General features: G+C 48.8%; 1 protein-coding gene across 1 annotated transcript in view; it reads right to left on the bottom strand.

The window, feature by feature from the left end:
• Positions 1–19,468, bottom strand: part of LOC149428417 (talin-1-like) — a gene marked incomplete at its 3' end in the record, with an annotated part of 143,341 nt that overhangs the window by 52,240 nt on the left and 71,633 nt on the right. Inside the window, 4 exon segments of the mRNA XM_089667438.1 lie at positions 59–353; positions 432–599; positions 10,070–10,123; positions 13,647–13,745. Of these exon segments, the coding sequence (XP_089523564.1) occupies positions 59–353; positions 432–599; positions 10,070–10,123; positions 13,647–13,745 (616 nt within the window).

The raw sequence follows: 19,468 nt of genomic DNA, 5'->3' as shown, positions 1-19,468 counted from the left end.
CATCGATCACACCAGAATCTCTATATAAATAAATCGCTTCCCCGGAATACAGACTGACCGGCATCTCCCATGGAGCTGAAGATGTTCTCGGTCACGTTGAGGATGGTGTCGGTGGCCTGGTCGTATCTGCCTGTTGGAGGTCCTCCGGTGGCATTCTTCTTGATGTGTTGCAGGAGGTCATTGAGCGCCTGGGTGACAGCAGATGCGGCCACACCGACAGCCTTCAGCAGTTCTGGCTCTCCGGTAGCTTCTTTGGAAGACTCCACACAGCCTTCCACTGACTTGGCCACCTGCTTTCCGGCCTCCAACAACTGCTCCTGACACACGGGGGAACTGATGGTTGGTGCCACAACCTGGGGGGAAAGGGCATGGGTTGTTTAGTGTGCTCAGATTTGGTGAATGGAGAAGGGGAGCACCTTGAGATCTCCTACCTTAGTGCACGCCACCAGCTGAGACGTGGAAAGAGCGCACTGGGTGGCGGCAGCGATGACTTGGGCCTGCTGCATGGGGTCATCTGTCCTCTCAGCTACATTCTTCGCCTTCAGTACCAGAGCTGCTGCTGCACTCGCAACGGCCTTTGCCAGCTGCATGAGCATGTCCTGGGAAGAGTACGGAGAAATATGGAACCAAATGCAGACACCGAATACATGGAAAGACTCACCGAACCAATCAGACTACAAGAAAGAAGAATCACGGGCAGCAAGTGGAATGTCCCACCACCAAGCAAATGGTCCCACACAATGGTCTCCCACACGATGGTCTCCCACTATTACAACTCCCACACGATGGCCTCCCATAATTACAACTCCCACACGATGGTCTCCTACAATTACAACTCCCACACGATGGTCTCCCACAATTACAACTCCCACACGACGGCCTCCCATAATTACAACTCCCACACATTGGTCTCCTACAATTACAACTCCCACACGATGGTCTCCCACAATTACAACTCCCACACGATGGCCTCCCACAATTACAACTCCCACACGACGGCCTCCCACAATTACAACTCCCACACGATGGTCTCCTACAATTACAACTCCCACACGACGGCCTCCCACAATTACAACTCCCACACGACGGTCTCCTACAATTACAACTCCCACACGACGGTCTCCCACAATTACAACTCCCACACATTAGTCTCCCACAATTACAACTCCCACACGATGGTCTCCTACAATTACAACTCCCACACGATGGTCTCCTACAATTACAACTCCCACACGACGGCCTCCCACAATTACAACTCCCACACGATGGTCTCCTACAATTACAACTCCCACACGACGGTCTCCTACAATTACAACTCCCACACGACGGTCTCCTACAATTACAACTCCCACACGATGGTCTCCTACAATTACAACTCCCACACGACGGCCTCCCACAATTACAACTCCCACACGATGGTCTCCCACAATTACAACTCCCACACAATAGTCTCTCACAATTACAACTCCCACACGACGGTCTCCTACAATTACAACTCCCACACGACGGTCTCCCACAATTACAACTCCCACACATTAGTCTCCCACAATTACAACTCCCACACGATGGTCTCCTACAATTACAACTCCCACACGACGGCCTCCCACAATTACAACTCCCACACGACGGTCTCCTACAATTACAACTCCCACACGACGGTCTCCTACAATTACAACTCCCACACGATGGTCTCCTACAATTACAACTCCCACACGACGGCCTCCCACAATTACAACTCCCACACGATGGCCTCCCACAATTACAACTCCCACACGATGGCCTCCCACAATTACAACTCCCACACGACGGCCTCCCACAATTACAACTCCCACACAATAGTCTCCCACAATTACAACTCCCACACGACGGTCTCCCACAATTACAATTCCCACACAATAGTCTCCTACAATTACAACTCCCACACGATGGTCTCCCACAATTACAACTCCCACACGACGGCCTCCCACAATTACAACTCCCACACGACGGTCTCCTACAATTACAACTCCCACACGACGGTCTCCTACAATTACAACTCCCACACGATGGTCTCCTACAATTACAACTCCCACACGACGGCCTCCCACAATTACAACTCCCACACAATAGTCTCCCACAATTACAACTCCCACACGACGGTCTCCCACAATTACAATTCCCACACAATAGTCTCCTACAATTACAACTCCCACACGATGGTCTCCCACAATTACAACTCCCACACGATGGTCTCCCACAATTACAACTCCCACACGACGGCCTCCCACAATTACAACTACCACACATTGGTCTCCCACAATTACAACTCCCACACAATAGTCTCCCACAATTACAACTCCCACACGACGGTCTCCCACGAGATCAAAGGACTCCCCCGTGCAATGTCTTTATCTGCTTTTCTCTCCAGAAGGGTGGCACCATCTTTGCTCCGGCATCATCCAGACTCACCATCTACTTCCTGGATTGGGAAGCCGACTCAGAGATGTGTGCACAGAAGTCTCAGGGACCAGACCACTGCTGCTTCCTCTCACCTTGTTACAATGAACAGTCTGAAAAAGTGATCACTGGTGAAGGAGGAGACTGAGGAAATGCTTCCACCTCGCTCAAACAGATTGATGACATCATTCTCCCGGCCTAGGCAGGGTCACATGACTGGAGTGTTATCACTGGACTTTAATGGTACAAGATGCACTTCAATTACTACACCGGGCCACAGAGACCATCCCTAATGTGATCCTGAAAATTAACCCTTGATATTTCACTTCATCCTAACATGTAAACCTAATTCCCAGACAAAGCCCAAAAATTAACCCGCAACACCAACTCTTAACTTACCACCAACCGCATATTATTCACTTTATATATTCCCTCATCACACTTCCCACACTGTGCGGGGGAAGGAAGGTAAGGAGAAGGTACCAGCACTGGAATAATGACACCGACCTGATAAATGTCTTCCAAAGCCTTCATCAATACCAACCAATGGAGAACTCCTCATCAGCCATAAAGAAGCCCATCACCAAGACCATCCAGAACCCACCAATACTAACCAGTGGTCTCATCCCAAGGAGAACTCCTCATCAGCCATAAAGAAGTCCATTGCCAGGACCATCCAGAACCCACCAATACTAACCAGTGGTCTCATCCCAAGGAGAACTCCTCATCAGCCATAAAGAAGTCCATTGCCAGGACCATCCAGAACCCACCAATACTAACCAGTGGTCTCATCCCAAGGAGAACTCCTCATCAGCCATAAAGAAGTCCATTGCCAGGACCATCCAGAACCCACCAATACTAACCAGTGGTCTCATCCCAAGGAGAACTCCTCATCAGCCATAAAGAAGTCCATTGCCAGGACCATCCAGAACCCACCAATACTAACCAGTGGTCTCATCCCAAGGAGAACTCCTCATCAGCCATAAAGAAGCCCATCACCAAGACCATCCAGAACCCACCAATACTAACCAGTGGTCTCATCCCAAGGAGAACTCCTCATCAGCCATAAAGAAGCCCATCACCAAGACCATCCAGAACCCACTCATACCAACCAATGGCCCCATGGAGAACTCCTCATCAGCTGTAAGAAGCCCATTGCCTATACCATCCAGAACCCACCAATACCGATCTATGGTCCCATAGAGAACTCCTCATCAGCTGTAAGAAGCCCATTGCCTATACCATCCAGAACCCACCAATACTGACCTATGGTCCCATGGAGAACTCCTCATCAGCTGTAAGAAGCCCATTGCCTGGACCATCCAGAACCCACCAATACTAACCAGTGGTCTCATCCCAAGGAGAACTCCTCATCAGCCGTAAAGGAGCCCATCACCAAGACCATCCAGAACCCACCAATACTAACCAGTGGTCTCATCCCAAGGAGAACTCTTCATCAGCCATAAAGGAGCCCATCACCAAGACCATCCAGAACCCACCAATACTAACCAGTGGTCTCATCCCAAGGAGAACTCTTCATCAGCCATAAAGAAGCCCATCACCAAGACCATCCAGAACCCACCAATACTAACCAGTGGTCTCATCCCAAGGAGAACTCCTCATCAGCCGTAAAGGAGCCCATCACCAAAACCATCCAGAACCCACTCATACCAACCAATGGCCCCATGGAGAACTCCTCATCAGCCATAAAGGAGCCCATCACCAAGACCATCCAGAACCCACCAATACTAACCAGTGGTCTCATCCCAAGGAGAACTCCTCATCAGCCGTAAAGGAGCCCATCACCAAGACCATCCAGAACCCACCAATACTAACCAGTGGTCTCATCCCAAGGAGAACTCTTCATCAGCCATAAAGGAGCCCATCACCAAGACCATCCAGAACCCACCAATACTAACCAGTGGTCTCATCCCAAGGAGAACTCTTCATCAGCCATAAAGGAGCCCATCACCAAGACCATCCAGAACCCACCAATACTATACAGTGGTCTCATCCCAAGGAGAACTCCTCATCAGCCATAAAGAAGTCCATTGCCGGGACCATCCAGAACCCACGAATACCAACCAATGGCCCCATGGAGAACTCCTCATCAGCCATAAAGGAGCCCATCATCAAAACCATCCAGAACCCACCAATACTATCCAGTGGTCCCATCCCAAGGAGAACTCCTCATCAGCCGTAAAGAAGCCCATTGCTGGGACCATCCAGAACCCACTAATACCAGCCAATGGCCCCATGGAGAACTCAATCAGCGAAACTCATCACCTAGACCATCTGCCAATACCGAACAAAGGTACCATCAAGAACTCATAACCCACCATTAAGAAGCCTGTCACCATCTAGAACATACCAATACTAGCCAACTGTCCCATGAAGAACTCAATCAGCATTTGAGGACCATCCAGAACCCAACAAAAGCAACCAACGGTCCCGTGGAGAACTCCACATCCACCATTAAGAAGCCCATCACATTTCCTATTGTCTGATAACAACAGTGGTATGTGTAGTACACATCTTGACAAGATTTGTGAGATATCACATACTCCTAATGTGTACACCGGAATTGTGGGTAATCGTTACCTCATCTAAGAGGAAAATGTTCATGGTGGGTTGAGCTTGTTTGGAAAATGTGTTGACAGGGAGCTATTCCTCCCACTGACACCAACGATGGGGCACTATTCCTCCCACTGACACCAACGATGGGGCACTATTCCTCCCACTGACACCAACGATGGGGCACTATTCCTCCCACTGACACTAACGATGGGGCACTATTCCTCCCACTGACACCAATGATGGGGCACTATTCCTCCCACTGACACCAACGATGGGGCACTATTCCTCCCACTGATACCAACGATGGGGCACTATTCCTCCCACTGACACCCACGATGGGGCACTATTCCTCCCACTGATACCAACGATGGGGCACTATTCCTCCCACTGAAACCCACAATGGGGCACTATTCCTCCCACTGACACCCACAATGGGGCACTATTCCTCCCACTGATACCAACGATGGGGCACTATTCCTCCCACTGACACCAATGATGGGGCACTATTCCTCCCACTGATACCAACGATGGGGCACTATTCCTCCCACTGACACCAATGATGGGGCACTATTCCTCCCACTGACACCAACGATGGGGCACTATTCCTCCCACTGACACCAACGATGGGGCACTATTCCTCCCACTGACACCAATGATGGGGCACTATTCCTCCCATTGACACCAATGATGGGGCACTATTCCTCCCACTGACACCAATGATGGGGCACTATTCCTCCCACTGACACCAATGATGGGGCACTATTCCTCCCACTGACACCAATGATGGGGCACTATTCCTCCCACTGACACCAATGATGGGGCACTATTCCTCCCACTGACACCAATGATGGGACACTATTCCTCCCACTGATACCAATGATGGGGCACTATTCCTCCCACTGACACCAATGATGGGGCGCTATTCCTCCCACTGACACCAATGACGGGGCACTATTCCTCCCACTGACACCAATGATGGGGCACTATTCCTCCCACTGACACCAATGTTGGGGCACTATTCCTCCCACTGACACCAATGATGGGGCACTATTCCCCCCACTGACACCAATGATGGGGCACTATTCCTCCCACTTACACCAACGACAGGGTGCTTTTCCTCCCCCTAATTCCAAAGAAGCATTGTTTACTGCAACTGATACCAGGACAATTTCTACTTCCACTGGCCACAGTCCAGCCCCCCTAAAGTCTAAAGGGCAGTAAACTGGCCCTTTGTTTAGAAAGTATGGAGACCCCCAACCTAGACCATCCAGAAAACAACAATAGCAGTCACTGGCACCATGGAAAACTCCTCATCAACCACAAAGAAGCCCATCACCAAGACCATCCAGAACCGACCAATACCGACCTATGACGCCATGGAGAGCTCATCAGCTGTAAGAAGCCCATTGCCTATACCATCCAGAACCCACCAATACCTACCTATGGTCCCATGGAGAATTCCTCATCAGCTGTAAGAAGCCCATTGCCTATACCATCCAGAACCCACCAATACCGACCTATGGTCCCATGGAGAATTCCTCATCAGCTGTAAGAAGCCCATTGCCTATACCATCCAGAACCCACCAATACCGACCTATGGTCCCATGGAGAATTCCTCATCAGCTGTAAGAAGCCCATTGCCTATACCATCCAGAACCCACCAATACCAACCTATGGTCCCATGGAGAACTCCTCATCAGCTGTAAGAAGCCCATTGCCTATACCATTCAGAACCCTCCAATACCTACCTATGGTCCCATGGAGAACTCCTCATCAGCTGTAAGAAATTCATTGCCTATACCAACCAGAACCCACCAATACTGACCTATGGTCCCATGGAGAACTCCTCATCAGCTGTAAGAAGCCCATTGCCTATACCATCCAGAACCCACCAATACCGACCTATGGTCCCATGGAGAACTCCTCATTAGCTGTAAGAAGCCCATTGCCTATACCATCCAGAAGCCACCAATACTGACCTATGGTCCCATGGAGAACTCCTCATCAGCTATAAGAAGCCCATTGCCTATACCATCCAGAACCCACCAATACTGACCTATGGTCCCATGGAGAACTCCTCATTAGCTGTAAGAAGCCCATTGCCTATACCATCCAGAAGCCACCAATACTGACCTATGGTCCCATGGAGAACTCCTCATCAGCTATAAGAAGCCCATTGCCTATACCATCCAGAACCCACCAATACTGACCTATGGTCCCATGGAGAACTCCTCATCAGCTGTAAGAAGCCCATTGCCTATACCATCCAGAACCCACCAATACCGACCTATGGTCCCATGGAGAACTCCTCATCAGCTGTAAGAAGCCCATTGCCTATACCATCCAGAACCCACCAATACCGACCTATGGTCCCATGGAGAACTCCTCATCAGCTGTAAGAAGCCCATTGCCTATACCATCCAGAACCCACCAATACCGACCTATGGTCCCATGGAGAACTCCTCATCAGCTGTAAGAAGCCCATTGCCTATACCATCCAGAACCCACCAATACCGATCTATGGTCCCATGGAGAATTCCTCATCAGCTGTAAGAAGCCCATTGGCTATACCATCCAGAACCCACCAATACCGACCTATGGTCCCATGGAGAACTCCTCATCAGCTGTAAGAAGCCCATTGCCTATACCATCCAGAACCCACCAATACCGACCTATGGTCCCATGGAGAACTCCTCATCAGCTGTAAGAAGCCCATTGCCTATACCATCCAGAACCCACCAATACCGATCTATGGTCCCATAGAGAACTCCTCATCAGCTGTAAGAAGCCCATTGCCTATACCATCCAGAACCCACCAATACTGACCTATGGTCCCATGGAGAACTCCTCATCAGCTGTAAGAAGCCCATTGCCTATACCATCCAGAACCCACCAATACCGACCTATGGTCCCATGGAGAACTCCTCATTAGCTGTAAGAAGCCCATTGCCTATACCATCCAGAAGCCACCAATACTGACCTATGGTCCCATGGAGAACTCCTCATCAGCTATAAGAAGCCCATTGCCTATACCATCCAGAACCCACCAATACTGACCTATGGTCCCATGGAGAACTCCTCATTAGCTGTAAGAAGCCCATTGCCTATACCATCCAGAAGCCACCAATACTGACCTATGGTCCCATGGAGAACTCCTCATCAGCTATAAGAAGCCCATTGCCTATACCATCCAGAACCCACCAATACTGACCTATGGTCCCATGGAGAACTCCTCATCAGCTGTAAGAAGCCCATTGCCTATACCATCCAGAACCCACCAATACCGACCTATGGTCCCATGGAGAACTCCTCATCAGCTGTAAGAAGCCCATTGCCTATACCATCCAGAACCCACCAATACCGACCTATGGTCCCATGGAGAACTCCTCATCAGCTGTAAGAAGCCCATTGCCTATACCATCCAGAACCCACCAATACCGACCTATAGTCCCACGGAGAACTCCTTATTAGCTGTAAGAAGCCCATTGCCTATACCATCCAGAACCCACCAATACCGACCTATGGTCCCATGGAGAACTCCTTATTAGCTGTAAGAAGCCCATTGCCTATACCATCCAGAACCCACCAATACTGACCTATGGTCCCATGGAGAACTCCTCATTAGCTGTAAGAAGCCCATTGCCTATACCATCCAGAACCCACCAATACCGACCCATGGTCCCATGGAGAACTCCTCATCAGCTGTAAGAAGCCCATTGCCTATACCATCCAGAACCCACCAATACCGACCTATGGTCCCATGGAGAACTCCTTATTAGCTGTAAGAAGCCCATTGCCTATACCATCCAGAACCCACCAATAATGACCTATAGTCCCACGGAGAACTCCTTATTAGCTGTAAGAAGCCCATTGCCTATACCGTCCAGAACCCACCAATACCGACCTATGGTCCCATGGAGAATTCCTCATCAGCTGTAAGAAGCCCATTGCCTATACCATCCAGAACCCACCAATACCAACCTATGGTCCCATGGAGAACTCCTCATCAGCTGTAAGAAGCCCATTGCCTATACCATCCAGAACCCACCAATACCGACCTATGGTCCCATGGAGAACTCCTCATCAGCTGTAAGAAGCCCATTGCCTATACCATCCAGAACCCACCAATACCGACCTATGGTCCCATGGAGAACTCCTCATCAGCTATAAACATAGAAAAGCGATGGCAGAAAAAGACCGAGTATCACATGGAGTCTGTCCGTTTGGGTTTTTTTCGTGGGGGGGGGGGGGTTGTGTTTTGTTTTGTAAAGAAACCTATCACAGAGACCATCCAGAACCCATCACCAACCAACCAATTACATAAAAGCCCAGAGTTCCATTCCTAAGACCAACTCCAGCTAAAACTATTTGTGGACTGGATTGTTAGTTTAAGATGGTAGGAAGGGGTTAGATACTTCACCGGGCTTTAAGCTTCCTCTGGGAACATTTACCATCACTTCCAATCCTGGTGAAGGAGGGGGGCTGACAGACAGGAAGTGATGAAATCTCCCCAATGGAAGGACAGCCAACAACTAAAATGGGAAAGGCTTAGAACCTCTGTCAGGTATTTATTGGTGTCTGGGTTTTCCTATCCTATTGACCCGTTTTCCTCATTTCAGGTGTCATAGGTCTGGACCAAGCACTGGAGGACATCACCACAAGGACAGTAAATGGTGGGAAACCTCCCCAGTGGGACACACACAGATTTTAGACCTTCCTCACACAATCCAAAGTCTGGTCTGGAGTTGGTTTTAAAGGAACTACCACAAACTCTGATTTCAGCAGTGATAATGGCGCAGAGGGAATGAAGTGTGCATGCATAAATCACCGGAGAAGGCTTCTGTGATTAATAGAAATGATTCGGAGAACTGACATTTCCTGCAATCACAATCAACTGCCACCACTGTAATCAGGAAAGAAATCAAAGTGCCATTTTCCGCAGGAACAAATCCATGAAATGTGAGGAAAGCAGGAGAAGAGACCACGTGAACCCAAAACCCAACACCATCCAGAGAGGAGGGAGAGAGAGACTGGCCTTAGCCAGGCCCCCCGTTACCGTTTTCTGCTCAGGCAGCGCGTTCGCTGTGCGGGTGGCCCTGGCTGCGGAAATCTGTAGGAATCCACAAAAACACAAATATTGCCGGAGGAAGCTGAAGGTGGGGAGATCAGAACATTGCAGGACAAGGAGGACTGAAGAGGAGGCTGGGAAGGTCAGGTGGGGAGATCAGAACATTACAGGACAAGGAGGACTGAAGAGGAGGCTGAGGAGGTGAGGTGGGGAGATCAGAACATTGCAGGACAAGGTGGACTGAAGAGGAGGCTGAGGAGGTGAGGTGGGGAGATCAGAACATTGCAGGACAAGGACTGAAGAGGAGGCTGGGAAGGTCAGGTGGGGAGATCAGAACATTACAGGACAAGGAGGACTGAAGAGGAGGCTGAGGAGGTGAGGTGGGGAGATCAGAACATTGCAGGACAAGGTGGACTGAAGAGGAGGCTGAGGAGGTGAGGTGGGGAGATCAGAACATTACAGGACAAGGAGGACTGAAGAGGAGGCTGAGGAGGTGAGGTGGGGAGATCAGAACATTGCAGGACAAGGAGGACTGAAGAGGAGGATGAGGAGGTGAGGTGGGGAGATCAGAACATTGCAGGACAAGGTGGACTGAAGAGGAGGCTGGGAAGGTCAGGTGGGGAGACCAGAACATTGCAGGACAAGATGGACTGAAGAGAGGGCTGAGGAGGTGAGGTGGGGAGATCAGAACATTGCAGGACAAGGAGGACTGAAGAGAGGGCTGAGGAGGTGAGGTGGGGAGATCAGAACATTGCAGGACAAGGAGGACTGAAGAGAGGGCTGAGGAGGTGAGGTGGGGAGATCAGAACATTGCAGGACAAGGAGGACTGAAGAGGAGGCTGGGAAGGTCAGGTGGGGAGACCAGAACATTGCAGGACAAGATGGACTGAAGAGAGGGCTGAGGAGGTGAGGTGGGGAGATCAGAACATTACAGGACAAGGAGGACTGAAGAGGAGGCTGAGGAGGTGAGGTGGGGAGATCAGAACATTGCAGGACAAGGTGGACTGAAGAGGAGGCTGAGGAGGTGAGGTGGGGAGATCAGAACATTACAGGACAAGGAGGACTGAAGAGGAGGCTGAGGAGGTGAGGTGGGGAGATCAGAACATTGCAGGACAAGGAGGACTGAAGAGGAGGATGAGGAGGTGAGGTGGGGAGATCAGAACATTGCAGGACAAGGTGGACTGAAGAGGAGGCTGGGAAGGTCAGGTGGGGAGACCAGAACATTGCAGGACAAGATGGACTGAAGAGAGGGCTGAGGAGGTGAGGTGGGGAGATCAGAACATTGCAGGACAAGGAGGACTGAAGAGAGGGCTGAGGAGGTGAGGTGGGGAGATCAGAACATTGCAGGACAAGGAGGACTGAAGAGAGGGCTGAGGAGGTGAGGTGGGGAGATCAGAACATTGCAGGACAAGGAGGACTGAAGAGGAGGCTGGGAAGGTCAGGTGGGGAGACCAGAACATTGCAGGACAAGATGGACTGAAGAGAGGGCTGAGGAGGTGAGATCAGAACATTGCAGGACAAGGACTGAAGAGGAGGCTGGGAAGGTCAGGTGGGGAGATCAGAACATTGCAGGACAAGGTGGACTGAAGAGGAGGCTGAGGAGGTGAGATCAGAACATTGCAGGACAAGGACTGAAGAGGAGGCTGGGAAGGTCAGGTGGGGAGATCAGAACATTGCAGGACAAGGTGGACTGAAGAGGAGGCTGAGGAGGTGAGGTGGGGAGATCAGAACATTGCAGGACAAGGAGGACTGAAGAGGAGGCTGAGGAGGTGAGATCAGAACATTGCAGGACAAGGACTGAAGAGGAGGCTGGGAAGGTCAGGTGGGGAGATCAGAACATTGCAGGACAAGGTGGACTGAAGAGGAGGCTGAGGAGGTGAGGTGGGGAGATCAGAATATTGCAGGACAAGGTGGACTGAAGAGAGGGCTGAGGAGGTGAGGTGGGGAGATCAGAACATTGCAGGACAAGGTAGGCTGAAGAGGAGGCTGAGGAGGTGAGGTGGGGAGATCAGAACATTGCAGGACAAGGAGGACTGAAGAGGAGGCTGAGGAGGTGAGGTGGGGAGATCAGAACATTGCAGGACAAGGTGGACTGAAGAGGAGGCTGAGGAGGTGAGGTGGGGAGATCAGAACATTGCAGGACAAGGAGGACTGAAGAGGAGGCTGAGGAGGTGAGGTGGGGAGATCAGAACATTGCAGGACAAGGAGGACTGAAGAGGGGGCTGAGGAGGTGAGGTGGGGAGATCAGAACATTGCAGGACAAGGAGGACTGAAGAGAGGGCTGAGGAGGTGAGGTGGGGAGATCAGAACATTGCAGGACAAGGTGGACTGAAGAGGAGGCTGAGGCGGTGAAGTGGGGAGATCAGAACATTGCAGGACAAGGAGGACTGAAGAGGGGGCTGAGGAGGTGAGGTGGGGAGATCAGAACATTGCAGGACAAGGAGGACTGAAGAGGAGGCTGAGGAGGTGAGGTGGGGAGATCAGAACATTGCAGGACAAGGAGGACTGAAGAGGAGGCTGAGGTGGGGAGCTCAGAACATTGCAGGACAAGGACTGAAGAGGAGGCTGAGGAGGTGAGGTGGGGGGATCAGAACATTTCAGGACAAGGAGGACTGAAGAGGAGGCTGAGGTGGGGAGCTCAGAACATTGCAGGACAAGGACTGAAGAGGAGGCTGAGGAGGTGAGGTGGGGGGATCAGAACATTGCAGGACAAGGAGGACTGAAGAGGAGGCTGAGGAGGTGAGGTGGGGAGATCAGAACATTGCAGGATGAGGTGGAGAAGATGGCCAGCTAGAGGAGACAGGAAGGGACATTGCAGGACGAGGTGGAGAAGATGGCCAGCTAGAGGAGACAGGAAGGGACATTGTAGGACGAGGTGGAGAAGATGGCCAGCTAGAGGAGACAGGAAGGGACATTGTAGGATGAGGTGGAGAAGATGGCCAGCTAGAGGAGACAGGAAGGGACATTGTAGGACTCCTCGTACTGGGCTGGACTGGGAAAAGTCTGAGATAAACAGAGAAATCAGTCATCAATGGGGGGCACAGCTGGGATGACAGAAGACTGAGATGTCAGGTCAATCGTCCTCATACTGGGAAATCCCAATCCAGACACTATGCTGGATGGATGGAGGGGACTGGGATCGGGGGAGGGGGGGGGGGGGGTGACATACATCCTGGTGCTGGGTATGAGGGACCCCTAATCCAGACACAATGGAGGGGACTGGGATCTGAGGGGTCAGACACAATGGAGGGGACTGGGATCTGGGGGGTCAGACACAATGGAGGGGACTGGGATCTGGGGGGTCAGACACAATGTAGGGGACTGGGATCTGAGGGGTCAGACACAATGGAGGGGACTGGGATCTGGGGGGTCAGACACAATTGAGGGGACTGGGATCTGGGGGGTCAGACACAATGGAGGGGACTGGGATCTGGGGGGTCAGACACAATGGAGGGGACTGGGATCTGGGGGGTCAGACGTACATCCTAGACGGAGATCAGGTGGCGATTATATGGCGATCTTCCACTGGACTGCAGATAACAGAGGAACCATCATGGCGGCTCACCTGGAAGCGCGGGTCCGTGTCACACTCCCCGATCTGCTGCAATAACTCTCCGCTTGTCTGACCAACATTCCCGGCTGCCTGGAGGAGGACCTGTCGGGGCTGAAGACACAAAGAGGGAGGGGCTTGTTATATACATGGAGGGGGTATAACAGACCTATGTACAGGACATATATATATACATGGAGGGGGTATAACAGACCTATGTACAGGATATATATATATACATGGAGGGGGTATAACAGACCTATGTACAGGATATATATATATATATACATGGAGGGGGTATAACAGACCTATGTACAGGATATATATATATATACATGGAGGGGGTATAACAGACCTATGTACAGGATATATATATACATGGAGGGGGTATAACAGACCTATGTACAGGATATATATACATGGAGGGGGTATAACAGACCTATGTACAGGATATATATATATACATGGAGGGGGTATAACAGACCTATGTACAGGACATATATATATATATACATGGAGGGGGTATAACAGACCTATGTACAGGATATATATATATATACACATGGAGGGGGTACAACAGACCTATGTACAGGATATATATATATATACATGGAGGGGGTACAACAGACCTATGTACAGGATATATATATATACATGGAGGGGGTATAACAGACCTATGTACAGGATATATATATATACATGGAGGGGGTATAAAAGACCTATGTACAGGATATATATATACATGGAGGGGGTATAACAGACCTATGTACAGGATATATATATATATACATGGAGGGGGTATAACAGACCTATGTACAGGATATATATATATACATGGAGGGGGTACAACAGACCTATGTACAGGATATATATATATATACATGGAGGGGGTATAACAGACCTATGTACAGGATATATATATACATGGAGGGGGTATAACAGACCTATGTACAGGATATATATATATACATGGAGGGGGTATAACAGACCTATGTACAGGATATATATATATACATGGAGGGGGTATAACAGACCTATGTACAGGATATATATATATATACATGGAGGGGGTATAACAGACCTATGTACAGGATATATATATATATATACATGGAGGGGGTATAACAGACCTATGTACAGGATATATATATATACATGGAGGGGGTATAACAGACCTATGTACAGGATATATATATATATATACATGGAGGGGGTATAACAGACCTATGTACAGGATATATATATATACATGGAGGGGGTATAACAGACCTATGTACAGGATATATATATATATATACATGGAGGGGGTATAACAGACCTATGTACAGGATATATATATATACATGGAGGGGGTATAACAGACCTATGTACAGGACATATATATATACATGGAGGGGGTATAACAGACCTATGTACAGGACATATATATATACATGGAGGGGGTATAACAGACCTATGTACAGGATATATATATATACATGGAGGGGGTATAACAGACCTATGTACAGGATATATATATACATGGAGGGGGTATAAAAGACCTACAGTCATGGCCGAAATTGTTGGCACCCTTGATATTTTTCCTGAAAATCAAGTATTTCACACAAAAAAGGTATTGCATTAACACATGTTTTGCTATACACATGTTTATTCCCTTTGTATGTATTGGAACAAATATAAAACAGAGGCAGAAAAGCAAATATGACATAATGTCACACAAAACCCCAAAAATGGGCTGGACAAAAGTATTGGCACCCTTAACTTAATATTTGGTTGCACACCCTTTGGAAAACATAACTGAAATCAGTCGCTTCCTATAACCATCAATAAGCTTCTGACACCTCTCACCCGGAATTTTGGACCACTCTTCCTTTGCAAACAGCTCCAGGTCTCTCTTATTGGAAGGACACCTTTTCCCAACAGCAATTTTAAGATCTCTCCACAGGTGTTCAATGGGATTTAGATCTGGGCTCATTGCTGGCCACTTCAGAACTCTCCAGCGCTTCTTTGCCATCCATTTCTGAGTGCTTTTTGACGTATGTTTGGGGTCATTGTCCTGCTGGAAGACCCAGGATCTTGGACGCAAACCCAGCTTTCTGACACTGGGCCCTACAGTGCGACCCAAAATCCTTTGGTAATCCTCAGATTTCATGATGCCTTGCACACAGTCAAGGCACCCAGTGCCAGAGGCAGCAAAACAACCCCAAAACATCATTGAACCTCCACCATATTTTACCGTAGGTACTGTGTTTTGTTCTTTGTAGGCCTCATTCCGTTTTCGGTAAACAGTAGAATGATGTGCTTTACCGAAAAGCTCTATCTTGGTCTCATCTGTCCACAAGACGTTTTCCCAGAAGGCTTTTGGCTTACTCAAGTACATTTTGGCAAACTGTAGTCTTGCTTTTTTATGTCTCTGTGTCAGCAGTGGGGTCCTCCTGGGTCTCCTGCCATAGCGTTTCATTTCATTTAAATGTCGACGGATAGTTCGCGCTGACACTGATGCTCCCTGAGCCTGCAGGACAGCTTGAATGTCTTTGGAACATGTTTGGGGCTGCTTATCCACCATCCGGACTATTCTGCGTTGCAATCTTTCATCAATTTTCCTCATCCGTCCACGACCAGGGAGATTAGCTACAGTGCCATGGGTTGCAAACTTCTTGATAATGTTGCGCACTGTGGACAAAGGCAAATCTAGTTCTCTGGAGATGGACTTGTAACCTTGAGATTGTTGATATTTTGCCACAATTTTGGTTCTCAGGTCCTCAGACAGTTCTCGTCTCCTCTTTCTGTTGTCCATGCTTAGTGTGGCACAGACAGACACACAATGCAAAGGTTAAGTGAACGTCTCTCCTTTTTATCTGCTTTCAGGTGTGATTTCTATATTGCCCACACCTGTTACTTGCCCCAGGTGAGTTTACAGGAGCATCACATGCTTGTAACATTCTTATTTATCCGCAGTTGTGAAAGGGTGCCAATACTTTTGTCCAGCCCATTTTTGGAGGTTTGTGTGACATTATGTCGAATTTGCTTTCTTTCCTCCCTTTTTTTGTTTTGTCCCAATACACACAAAGGGAATAAACATGTGTATAGCAAAACATGTGTTAATGCAATACGTTTCGTGAGAAATACATGATTTCCTGGAGAAATATCAAGGGTGCCAACAATTTCGGCCATGACTGTATGTACAGGATATATATATACATGGAGGGGGTATAACAGACCTATGTACAGGATATATATATACATGGAGGGGGTATAACAGACTTATGTACAGGATATATATATACAGTGGGGCAAAAAAGTATTTAGTCACCACCAATGGTGCAAGTTCTCCCACTTACAAAGATGAGAGAGGCCTGTAATTGGCATCATAGGGAGACCTCAACTATGAGAGACAAAATGAGAAAACAAATCCAGACAATCTCATTGGCTGATCTGGAAAGAATTTATTTGCAAATTATGGTGGAAAATAAGTATTTGGTGAATATGAAAAGTTCATGTCAATACTTTGTTATATATCCTTTGTTGGCAATGACAGAGGTCAGACGTTTCCTGGAAGTCTTCACAAGGTTGGCACACACTGTTGCTGGTATGTTGGCCCATCCTCCATGCAGATCTCCTCCTCCATGCAGATCTCCTCTAGAGCAGTGATGTTTTGGGGCTGTCGCTGGGCAACGCGGACTTTCAACTCCCTCCAAAGGTTTTCTATGGGGTTAAGATCTGGAGACTGGCTAGGCCACTCCAGGACCTTGAAATGCTTCTTACGAAGCCACTCCTTCGTTGCCCGGGCGGTATGTTTGAGATCATTGTCATGTTGGAAGACCCAGCCACGTTTCATCTTCAATGCCCTTGCTGATGGAAGGAGGTTTGCGCTCAAAATCTCACGATACATGGCCCCATTCATTCTGTCCTGTACATGGATCAGTCATCCTGGTCCCTTTGTGGAGAAACAGCCCCAAAGCATGATGTTGCCACCCCCATGCTTCACAGTAGGTATGGTGTTCTTTGGATGCAACTCGGCATTCTCTCTCCTCCAAACACGACGAGTTGTGTTTCTACCAAACAGTTCTATTTTGGTTTCATCTGACCATATGACATTCTCCCAATCCTCTTCTGGATCATCCAAATGCTCTCTAGCAAACTTCAGACGGGCCCCGGACATGTACTGGCTTAAGCAGGGGGCCACGTCTGGCACTGCAGGATCTGAGTCCCTGGCGGCGTAGTGTGTTACTGATGGTAGCCTTTGTTACGTTGGTCCCAGCTCTCTGCAGGTCATTCACTAGGTCCCCCCGTGTGGTCCTGGGATTTTTGCTCACCGTTCTTGTGATCATTTTGACCCCACGGGGTGAGATCTTGCGTGGAGCCCCAGATGGAGGGAGATTATCAGTGGTCTTGTATGTCTTCCATTTTCTAATTATTGCTCCCACAGTTGATTGGTTCACACCAAGCTGCTTGCCTATTGCAGATTCAGTCTTCCCAGCCTGGTGCAGGTCTACAATTTTGTTTCTGGTGTCCTTGGACAGCTCTTTGGTCTTCACCATAGTGGAGTTTGGAGTGTGACTGTTTGAGGTTGTGGACAGGTGTCTTTTATACTGATAACAAGTTCAAACAGGTGCCATTGATACAGGTAATGAGTGCAGGAGGAGGAGCCTCTTAAAGAAGAAGGTCCAGGTCTGTGAGAGCCAGAAATCTTGTTGTTTGTAGGCGACCAAATACTTATTTTCCACCATAATTTGCAGATAAATTCTTTCCAGATCAGCCAATGAGATTGTCTGGATTTGTTTTCTCATTTTGTCTCTCATAGTTGAGGTCTCCCTATGATGCCAATTACAGGCCTCTCTCATCTCTGTAAGTGGGAGAACTTGCACCATTGGGGGGGACTAAATACTTTTTTGCCCCACTGTATACACACACACAGTATCCACAGAAGTGAGTCCCCCCCTCCCCCGGACTGTAAACAATATATATACACACATACATACACACATACATACACACATACATACATACATACATACACACATACATACATACACACATACATACACACATACATACACACATACATACATACACACATACATACACACACAGTATCTCCCAGAAGTGAGTCCCCCCTCCCCCTCACATTTGTGTCAATCTTTGATTCTCTCCCTTCATATGACAACACTGAAGAAATGACACTTTGTTACAATGTGACGTAGTCAGTGTACAGTTTGTATAACATGGAAATTTGCTGTCCCCTCAAAATAACTCAACACTCCGCCATTAATGTCTAAACCGCCGGCAACAAAAGTGACTCCGCCCCTAAGTGACAAGGTCCAAATTGGGCCCAATCAGCCATTTTCCCTCCCCGGGGTCATGTGACTCGTTAGTGTTACAAGGTCTCAGGTGTGAATGGGGAGCAGGTGGGTTACATTTGGTGTTATCTCTCATACTGGTCACTGGAAGTTCAGCATGGCACCTCATGGCAAAGAACTCTCTGAGGATCTGAAAAAAAGAATTGTTGCTCTACATAAAGATGGCCGAGGCTATAAGATTGCCAAGACCCTGAAACTGAGCTGCAGCACGTTGGCCAAGACCATACAGCGGTGTAACAGGACAGGTTCCCCTCAGAACAGACCTCGCCATGGTCCACCAAAGAAGTTGAGTCCACGTGCTCAGCGTCATATCCAGAGGTTGTCTTTGGGAAATAGACGTATGAGTGCTGCCAGCATTGCTGCAGAGGGTGTGTGGGGGGGGGGGGTCAGCCTGTCAGTGGGGCCAGCATTGCTGCAGAGGGTGTGTGGGGGGGGGGGGGGTCAGCCTGTCAGTGGGGCCAGCATTGCTGCAGAGGA

Source organism: Staurois parvus, unplaced genomic scaffold (genome assembly GCF_062004578.1).
Source record: "Staurois parvus isolate SC_StPar_1 unplaced genomic scaffold, SC_StPar_1.0 ptg003253l, whole genome shotgun sequence".
In the NCBI taxonomy this organism is placed as follows: Eukaryota; Metazoa; Chordata; class Amphibia; order Anura; family Ranidae; genus Staurois; species Staurois parvus.
The sequence above is the reverse complement of the archived record's forward strand: the minus strand, read 5'-3'. Positions and strand labels throughout refer to the sequence as shown.